This window comes from Amborella trichopoda, chromosome 1, assembly GCF_054954075.1.
Source record: "Amborella trichopoda isolate Santa Cruz 75 chromosome 1, AtrichopodaSantaCruz75HAP2 v2.0, whole genome shotgun sequence".
In the NCBI taxonomy this organism is placed as follows: domain Eukaryota; kingdom Viridiplantae; phylum Streptophyta; class Magnoliopsida; order Amborellales; family Amborellaceae; genus Amborella; species Amborella trichopoda.
In genome coordinates this window covers 57,856,512-57,866,963 of record NC_142336.1, presented here as the reverse complement: position 1 = coordinate 57,866,963, position 10,452 = coordinate 57,856,512, and the positions used below count along the sequence as shown (strand labels likewise).

Genomic DNA, 10,452 nt, shown 5'->3' with positions numbered 1-10,452 from the left:
TCCAACCAGGGGAGAATGATGGATCTTAGCACACTTCAAAACTCGAGGATAAGTTTTCTCCAACCAGGGGAGAATGATGGAGGGCAAAATTATTCTTCTTTTTTTATTTTTATTCAATTTCGAATGATATATATTTGGTTTTAGTTTTATGGTTTATTTCTAGGTTTTTTAGTTTTTAGGGATTATAGGTTTTAATATTTTTTATTTACATATTGAGTACTATTTACAAGTATTTTCAAGAGTACTATTCATGGGTACTGTTCAAATGGATAAAATTGTTATTATAAATTTTTTAAAAATTAAGATATAAGCGTCAATATATTATTTGTTAGATACTTTTTGTATTTGAAACATTGAATTGTAATATATAAGAAGTGTGATGATCTTTAGTAATCGAAAAAGACAAAAGTTTAGACTTTAATGCCCAAGCTTAGGTATGGAGAATAAATCTTAAATTTATTTAAATTATACATTTTGTTTCTTGCTAATTTTACTATTCCCTCAAATTTCTCTTTAAACAAGATATCTTATGCAACTTTGAAGGTTCAATTCATATAACACATAAATCTTATTAAATAGTATATATACTATGCTCTTGCAGAAATGATGATGTGTATCTACTTCATTGATTAGAAGACGTATTAGGTAGAATTTAATTATCAAAAAATTGGAGTTGAGACAAGACTTTTTCAAGTATATGGAGAGTGTATTTTGAAATCTTTTTATCGACATTAAGTGTATGGGTTCGGGAGGTTATATCTCTCAATTTGGAATCCGAGAATTATTTTTTTATTAGTTTTTGTCTAAGGGAGTAATTACCCAGAAAAATTTGTCTAAGGGAGTAATCAGGCAGTATTGTCCCGCGAAAGTATGAAATCTTTTTGAGAGCTAACCCAAAAATCAATTTTCGCCCTTAAGGCTAAGTTTCGTTTTCGAAAAACTGATATTTCGAACATTTTGGCAATCTTTAATTTCATAGGGCAACAACCAGAAAACTGCAGTACATTTCTTAAACCCCAGGGTTTCCCTCTCTCTTTCTAAAAGTTTCGGCAAAACTTCAGGGGAAATCTCAGTACTGGAATTGCAGGGTTGGGCTTCAAGCTCTTACTAAAGGTAGACAACTAATCTGCTGCATTTGGGTGCGAGATTTTAGGGCTTAGGGTTTTTGGCTTTGGGACATGGATAAATGGGCATTTGGGTTCTGAAATTTGGGGTCTTCGATTTTTGAGTGACGAAATTCGATGGAGGAGGGGAGCGAAGGGCTCGTTCTAGTGGCCAGAAAGCCATGTTTTGGTCTTCCTACTGGTTGTCCCATATGCTTACCAGTTCACATTTACCTGAAGTTCGCCAATGTACCTTTCACCATGCACTTCGATGCTGCAAGTCCAGACTCTGGTTAGCGACTTCCATTTCAGTGCTTGAAATTCATTCCTAATAAGTAGTAACCTATAACGTCTTCATGCTTTCTATATAATGGAGTCTTATCATCTTTTTGCAGTTGGAGATTTGCTATTTCATTTGTAAGGATTATTAGCGCATTGATCACAGTTACTGAAATAGTTGTGCTGAAATTCATGTTTAAGGTGTTTAGCAGCTTGGTTTGCTCCATATATTTTATTTGTGCTGAAATTCATGTTTAAGGAGTTTACAGCTTGTTGTACTTCATATATTTCATTTGTTGGTAGTTTGCAATTTTTCTAATTTATTTTGGCGAATACTTTATAAAAGAAAATACTCTCAGGACTATAATAACAATGGATTATAGTTTCAGATATTGTTACATGGGTTAACAAGATCTGCAATTAGTGTTCTTTCCATTTGTTAATTAGTATAATTGAGTATTAATTGTCATTTTTCTATGTTGTTTTTAAGGATTAATATATACCTCTATCATTGTTGTAGAAACTATTGTATTTGAATTCATGGTTAAAAATCTATGATATATTTCATCTGTTAATTTGCATAGTTGGATAATTGAACTCACACACATATACATACATTATTCCCAAGTGTAAAAAATAATAATCATACATTTGTGTTACATTTTATTTTGTATCATGACCCAGTGCTATTACGTTTTGTGTCATTTTACCATTTATTATTCATTTTCATGCAAACCCATGTCTGCAGTCTGTTGTATATCAAATTGTATTATGTGTTTCTCAAATAAAAAGCATTAACAGATTTTCATTGCATTTTATTTCACTGTGTTTTCTATTATATCCAATTCATGACCATCATGCATGAATTTTTTATATTTTTGTTGCCCAACACTGGCCCATTTACCTATTGTTTAATAACTGAATCTCTGTTGCTCTGGTGTCCGTCATAAATGTTGTATCCCAGTTAGTTTAACTTGCTAATCTCACTTCATCTTTTTTTTTAGGGAAAAAAACAAAAAGAAGAAGAATAAAAAGAAACTTAGTTTATCTAAGGTTTCATAAGTTTGTAAGTTGTAGCAGCTTTTAGAACAGTCGCACTAGTTTTGCTATGTAATATTTTATGAATCTCAATCAAAAAATGGCTGGACCACTTTCTTGCTAATGTCTCCAATAGGGTCTTAAATAGGATGGGAAAAGCAGCAAAAGCATTCTCTAGACAAATTATAGGGGGGCATCCTTTTCCTTTCTTTTCTTTCTTCCCCTCTCTTTTCAGTAACAAGGAGCCATCCCGGTTCCCAGTTCACATATGGGTACATAATTTAACTTCCAATGGAGAATTCATCTTTCAATGAAGTTATTAGGTATCAAAAGAAATTATGTAGATTTTGTTTATGAAGCAGGTTCATATTCATGCCTTATGTGGTCTTTCTCTGGTGGTTTTTACTGAGCATTGAATGATATGGTGTTTATCATTAACATCGGCTTGGATCAGCTGGCTCAACCCAGTTCATATTGAATCTGACCCCCCATGGCTGAAGTAGCTGGTTCTTATCATAGCCTGCCTGTCTTAGTTGTTAATTTTTTTTTTAATTTGTTTGAAATGGACCAGGCTCTCATCTGGTTAAAGTGGATGCTTTTGCAAATGTTGTCCATTTGATGCAGTTATAAACCTGTTAATATGGGGCATAATAGATAATCCAAATGGCTGAGCTTGGAATAAATGTAACTTTCTAGTCTATCGCGAGATAGCCTACTGGTTTGTATCTGGTCTATTTTGTGTTCTTTTTAAATTCAGACAAGCTTTGTTGTTTGTTTGATAGCTATTAATTTAGTACAACATTAATCTTTTTATGGTTCAGCAGAGTTTTCCTAATGAGATTTCTTTGGATTACGTGATGTATCTCTTTTCTATTCTCATGAAAACAACTAATAATGTAATAGAAGGATACTGTATTTAGAGTTTTTGACTACTCGGTTCAGCCCCTGCCTTGTCTGAGTTACTTGGGTGAGTTTGTGTTCAATTTGTTGGGTCTGCACCGAGCAGCCTAGTGACCTAGAAGACTAAAAAACTTAAGAAAACAATCCTAAAAGGGGGAAAAAAACAAATAAATGAGAAAGAGTATATAAAATATGCGAAAAAAGTTTACAAAAAAAAAAAAAAAAAATGGAAACTGGTTAAAAAACATATTTTCAGAAAAATAAGAAAATTAGAAAAAAATCATTACAAAACATAAAACCATAAAAAGAATACATAAGACTAAATATAAGTCAACTATAATATTTTAATCAAAGATTCAATCAAATATGAGTGAAATATAATTAGTTGTATATTAATTTTGCTGCTCTCGAGTTTAGGGCGCTTTGGACTCGCACACTGCCAAGCCGAGTAACTTGGGTGAGTCTGACTGGACTAGCCTGAGTAGTCTAACACTGATTTGGTCTCATAATTTCTCACATTTTCCATGTTTGGTTCTGTCATGGAATGTTTGATTGTTGGTAGATATATCTTACTCATCCTCCCAGAACATGTAGATTTTGTCAGGTTTCCTGGCTCGGTGTCATGCCATATTATAATATTTCCAACTGTCTGTGTGTGTGTCTGTGGAATTTTTTTTTTGAGGAAAAATTCATTTTACTTCAATGGCATCTGTGATTTTTGTTTTTTGTTTCTTGAGGAAAAATTAATTTTGCTGTAATGGATCTATGATTCTCAACAGAAGATATACCATCAGTTGAACTTGGCGATTATGTGGCATTCAACAGTGAGAAAGGTGGGGCAATTGAGGGCCTTAAAGAAGATGGCATTGTGGATTTGGACTCAAAGCTCCCTACTCACATTGTCCCAGATTGGTTGGCAATGAAGGCAATGATTACCTCTTGGCTTTCAGATGCCATGCTATATGAGCTTTGGGTGAACTCAGATGGAGTGGTTGCTGATAAGATATATTTTTCTGACCTTCCCTGGCCAATTGGGAAGGTTCTTCACTGGAAGCAAACGAAATATATGAAGCAACTCCTTGGGATAATGGAAGCCAATGCTATGGAAAGAGAAGCAGAGGTATTTTGAGTCTTTCTTCTATAAATGAAATACAAGAGACCTCATGCCAAAATTAATCTTCTCTTGTACTTAAAATTCCCAAAGCATTTTTTGTTTTTGGGGAAACCACAAGTCTCTTTCTCTCTCATCCCCCCTCCACTGCAAAAACCCAACCAGGAAAAGAAAAAAAAGAAAAAAAAAAGAGCATTCAATGTTGGAAATTTAGCATGTAAAATAACAATTTGCTTAATGTTTGAAGGGCTGAATGTACCTGGAAGATTCTTGTGAGTTGTCTCCTGTTGTCATTGGTTCGGTTCCTAATTTTGGATGTCGTCACATTGGAAATGTATTTTTATGTAATACAAATGAAGGGGATTTGCATAATGATATCTTAATAGGGACCTCATTATTCACATCTTTTCTTTATGTGGATTTCTAAGTTTTTTTTAGTATTTTTTTTTATACTTTTCACACTTGTTTCAAAATGGCCTTGGTCCATGTTCTTCCCTATTAGTTTAAAATATAAGTCTACAATGTTTGTCTCTATAATGTTGCCAAATATGTGTATAGGAGAATGAATGGTTGTTTATATCAACCAAGGATTGTTGCTTATTATATTTAGTGGTTACACAGATTTATCTGAAGGCTGCTCTAGCATATGATGCGCTCTCCACAAAGCTTGGAGAGCAGAACTTTTTCTTTGAAAATAGGTGAGATCATAAGTTATTCTTGTTGGGTGTGTGGATTGTTCACAGTTGAAAGCATAAGTAACAATATGAAACTTGAATTATGGTTTAATCTTCTATTTGGCATTGTGTAGAGCTTGATTTGTTTGGTGCACTGGATGTCTGATTACCTTTTTTTTGTTAGTGAGCTTTAATTGATGAATAGGAAAAGAGTACGAAAGGTACATGACATTCATTAACTACAAGGAGGGTAGTGGTCTTAAACACCCAATCCAACTATAGATACACCCACCATGGCTAGAGAATTTTCCTTTGCATTAGCTATGAAACCCAAAAATTGTTTTACTTGCATACTTCCTGTTGTTCCCCTAGGATGAGAACTTCCATGCTGACTCTGCATGGCATTTGAAGAAAAATAGTAATTTCAATTTTGTTAAGGTGCGCAACAGGAGGCTGGTGTACATTTCCCTATTTATCTATTCATTGATAATTGGTGGCAAACCAAAATGTATGCGGGTTTAAATTCAGTCCACCAGGCATAAGAAATTTTTTTATATTAGCATGCCTCCTTCCCACCTACTCCACTATGGGTTGCTACACTTCTTTGAAGTTCTTGGAACATCAAGAGGCGAAGGCATTCATTCGACGATCTTCGGCCGGCGATAGCCTCGAGCGCTGGTTTACAGTTCTAAACAATTGGGACTTTTTTGGAGATTGGGTGCAGTTACTAGTGCATGATCTGGCATGTACAGAATGAAAGCTTCATTCTCGATTCTACAAGAATTTTCATTCTACATATACAGTAGTAGTAGCTAATTCAAAATCTGAAACTCTAAGGCGGCGAAAGCGGCATAATGCTTTGAACTTTGCATTCCTTCTTCTAGCTTCGCGACGCTAAGACACAGTTTGCTTTTCTTGTCTTTTATCATGGCATAATGCTTTGAACTTTGCGTTCCTGCTCTGCCTCCTACCATTGTTTTTGACATGATTCCATGTGTATCATCTTCCTTCCTTTCCCTCCACCCTTCTCCTCAAAGGCTAGCAAAACAAGGTTTGCTTTCTACATGCAGCAAAATCTCAAACCCCCGTTAGACAGCCACTATCTCCATGTACAGTCACTCTTTGTTATCAAGTCCCCTTTCAGAACTATTTTTCTCTTCACTTATTGTTTTGTGAGATTAACATGACACTTTTGGAAAAGAAAATTGTGAAATTTTCATTATTTGTTAATCTTTTTGTGAAATTCACTGGCCATTTATTTTCTTGTTCTTGGCAGGCCTACAAGCTTGGATGCTATTTTCCTTGGACAGACCCTTTTTGTTATTCATGCTTCAGCTGTAAGTTCTCCTCTTAGTGCTACACTTTGTAAATTGTCATTACGAGCTGCATCTAGGTTTCTCATTTTGTCCTAGTTCTAGCCTGTTGGGCACTGCATTCTCATGTATTACTAGTTTTTTTGGTTTTTTTGTTGATGCCTCTGCTTCCATCGATATGCTATTTGACTTGGACTGTGATACATTCTTTGAAATACAAAATCTACTTAGTTGCAAGAGGTGCATGAGTTTTAAGAAACAGCAAATGTGCCCTACAAAGGAGATCCTAGGATTGCTTTAATCTGATGTCATTCTGACATTGTCTTTAAATTTATTTTTTATGGTAAAGTGTACAAAGAGATCATTTACTTTTGGTATAAGGTCACAATTACCACCAACCGTTATGACTCAAAATCAGATGTCTAGGAGTGTGCCATTGAGCTGGCGCAAAGTTAAAAAAGAAATCTCTTGAACTTTGTGGCACACCTTGTGTCCAATTTGACATCCTATGGCTAGAAGTGATTATAACTTTCTTGTGCGAAAAATGGATGGTCTTATAGTGTGCTATCCCAATTTTTATTTCTTGGGCAATACGGTGAAATACTGCACATTTTCAATGCTTAATGCTTGTTTTTCTAATATTATAGGATACATCTATCTTGAGATCCAAGCTCATGGAGCATGAAAATCTAGTAAGGTACACTGAGAGTCTCAAGACCCAATTCTTGGAAGCCAGTTCATCGTCGTCATCATCATCAGTACCCAGAGCTTCATTTGGTTCTTCATCATCATGGTCATCCTCGACATCAAGAGGCAAAGGTGGAGCTTCACGTGGAGGTAACGGTCTCTTAATCATACCATGACATTGGTGTCTTCATAACCCATATGCTTGGAATTTGTTTGATCATTCTCACTCTTGAAAAGCCTCCTACCTATTGTCAAATTACAGAGAAAATATAAGAAAATATTGTTTTCTTTAATGTTGTTATTTTCTAAATGTACTTATGAAAAATATATCATGTATTAGAACAAAAGGATAACATGTAAAATGAGCAAAGCTTATGTTTAGGTGCAATATAGCCAAGGGACGTGGTTTAGAGTAGATTATGTTTGATCGTCTTATGTTTGGTTTGAAAGTTATGCAGAAGTTAATCATCCATGTAACATATAGGATTTACTCTCCAAGAAACATCTTGAACAATATCTGCCTGCATCTATTTCAAATTTTCCTTTGATGTAAACATAAACTACCTAAATTCAGAAATAGAAATATGCATTTCAACCAATTTTTAATCCAATTGCTACTTTTTAAATCTCATCCATTGTTATAGGTGCAAAGCCTAAGAAGAAGGAAAAAACAGAGGAGGAAAAGACCTTCAAAAGGAGGGGCAAGTACTTCTTGGCAGCACAGTTCATTGCTGTGGTTGTCTTTCTCTCTCTGATGGGCCCTTCCGATGATGTTGATGTCGAGATCGAAGATGATGGATTGAATTATGAGGACTAGAATTTCCCATTTTACTTTTTCCTTTTTGGTTAAGATTTTTGAGTCTTACCAATTGAAAAATTTTGTGTTTCTTAATCAATGGTACGCAAGGAAGTGATGAAATTTTGAGTCAATGAACTTTCACGGGCTTTTATTGTTCAATTGTTCATTATTTGAGGGAATTTAATGGATTTTGAGGATAATGAATGGGTCTCCAACTCACTATTTCAACAATAAACTTTATCTAAATTCTCGGTTGAGGCATCCTGCAGCACATGTAGCATTAGCTACTTGTATTTAAAATATAATAAATATTTTGTGCCTTAATTTTAAAAGAATCTATATTATTTTGTAATTTCTTCTCTTATTTCCTGTGTGCTCCTTAATTTTTCATGTCACCTGTCCGACTGAGGCGAGTCTTCACTGATTAACTAATTCCTCTATCAGACTGCATCGCTCACTCTTGTATTTTATGAGTTATACGAGGCGCAAGTGTAGAATTCACATCGCGGTATTCTAGGGTGTTCAGACTCAACATCTGCCGTTTGTACATCTCAATTGATGGTGGGAGATGAGTCATTGTCTACTTTTAAAGCCAAATGAGACTGTAAGATATTATTTTGCACTTGTCCTCGGTAAGATAGGATATTATTATGCTTGGTTTTTAACAAGGTTTGAAGATTCGTCGATCCAGATCTGAATTGTCTGATTCGGATTGGAAATTGTCGAAGTCAGTCCGGTATTCATCATATATAGGGAACCGGCTGGGTCCTCTTGAACTGGCTGGATCTCTGATGTAACTAATCGGATTTATTTAACTAGATTTGAATTGTTTTGAATGAGAAAGCTTGATAAGTGTATTTTTAAAAAAAAAAAAAAATTTGATTTGTTTTTTCAAAAGAGGCACAAAAGCCCGTACTATATTTTTAATCTCAAATATATCATATGGGCTTCATCAGAAGCATGCATTGCATATACCTCTCAATCAACATGTAATGTGTGAGGTATTTTGTACAGACATTTGCTATATACAATCTTTGATATGGGGCAAATTAATTGCCTTATTTTTTTTAAATTAGTTGCCTTTCGACATCACCTTGATATCTCTCTATCTGGACTCACAACCTTTCTCTCTTTCTCTACAAACAATCAATTATGCTAAAACTCTCTCTTTCTCTAGAAACAATCAATTCCACTAAAATTCTCTCTCTACTAACAATGTATCTTATTATTTTGTTTCCATAGAGCTTATTTCAAAAATCAAAATTCCTAAGTTAACGCAAACTTTAAAAAATTAAAATGAATTAGAAAGATCCATTTTATTGTTACTTTGCATTTTAAACTTTATTTTTACTATAAAATGAATTTAATAGGCAATAAATAGTTAACATGAGATGTGTTCTCAATATTTACATATTTTTGGCACAATAATGAAAAATCATAATGCATGATTATCACAAATGTATGCTTGATGTGTAAGGAAGATGGCAACAGTGCGGCACATTTGTTTTTCTATTATTCCTTTGTATCCAAAATTTTATCTATTGTTCATTTGTATCCAAAATTTTATCTATTGTTCATTTGTGTCCAAAATTTGGTAGTAGTGCTTTCAATTGTTGGGATAAACCTTACTTTTCCACCAAATGTGTTGGACCCAATGGTTTAAAAGTCGTCGAGTCGGCCAGGATTAGCCCCGGCCGACATAGGAATCGGCCACCCCGTGCCAATTCCTGCACAATATCAGAAATCGAACGTGTCAAGAGAAAGGAATTGCTCGGGTCGACATGAGAATCGGCCACCCCGTGCTGATTCTTGCACAATATCGGAAATTAGTGGTGTCAAGAGAAAAATCACTCGATTCTCAGCATTACGCTACAGTGAATAGGGCAAAATTGCCGGTTCTCAGCAATACGCTTCAGCAAATCGGGCAAAATTGCCGGTTCTCAACAATATGCTTTAGTGAATCGGAATCTAACGTGTCAAGAGAAAGGAATCGCCCAGGTCGACACAAGAATCAGCCACCTCGTGCCGATTCTTGCGCAATATCGAAAATCGGCCACCCCGTGCTGATTCTTGCGCAATATCGAAAATCGGCCACCCCGTGCTGATTCTTGCACAATATCGAAAATCGGCCACTCCGTGCTGATTCTTGCGCAATATCGAAAATCGGTCGTGTCAAGAGAAAAATCAATCGCGCTGGTTCTCAACAATACGCTTCAGTGAATCAGAATCTGATGTGTCAAGAGAAAGGAATTGCCCGGATCGACATGAGAATCGGCCACCCCATGCCGATTCTTGCGCAATATCATAAATCAGTGGTTTAATCGAAATCTGACGTGTCAAAAAGAAAGAATCACCTGGGTCGACACGAAAATCGGCCACCTTTGCGTAATATCGAAAATCGGTCGTGTCAAGAGAAAAATCGCACTCTTCTCAGCAATACATATGGCTGCAATGAATAGGGCAAAATCGTATTGTCGGTTCCTAGCAATGTAGCTAGGATGAATCAGTTCCATGCCACGCGTCCCCCCTCTCTACAAGCGTTGAGAGC

At 35.3% G+C, this 10,452-nt stretch overlaps 1 protein-coding gene across 2 annotated transcripts; it reads left to right on the top strand.

Annotated features, from left to right (window-relative positions):
* The first annotated feature begins 723 nt into the window (after positions 1-723).
* On the top strand, positions 724-8,139 carry LOC18440721 (metaxin-like protein). 2 transcript variants are annotated; one of them, XM_006850859.4, is made up of 6 exons: positions 724-1,395; positions 4,100-4,440; positions 5,053-5,129; positions 6,382-6,442; positions 7,066-7,255; positions 7,750-8,139. In XM_006850859.4, the coding sequence occupies exons 1-6, from the start codon at positions 1,242-1,244 to the stop codon at positions 7,920-7,922; spliced, it is 996 nt and encodes a 331-aa protein (XP_006850922.1). In that variant the 5' UTR covers positions 724-1,241; the 3' UTR covers positions 7,923-8,139. The 2 variants fall into 2 exon arrangements, with proteins under 2 accessions (XP_006850922.1, XP_088704691.1); XM_088848565.1 differs by having other exon boundaries at positions 942-1,395; positions 4,103-4,440.
* The last annotated feature ends 2,313 nt before the right edge of the window (positions 8,140-10,452 follow it).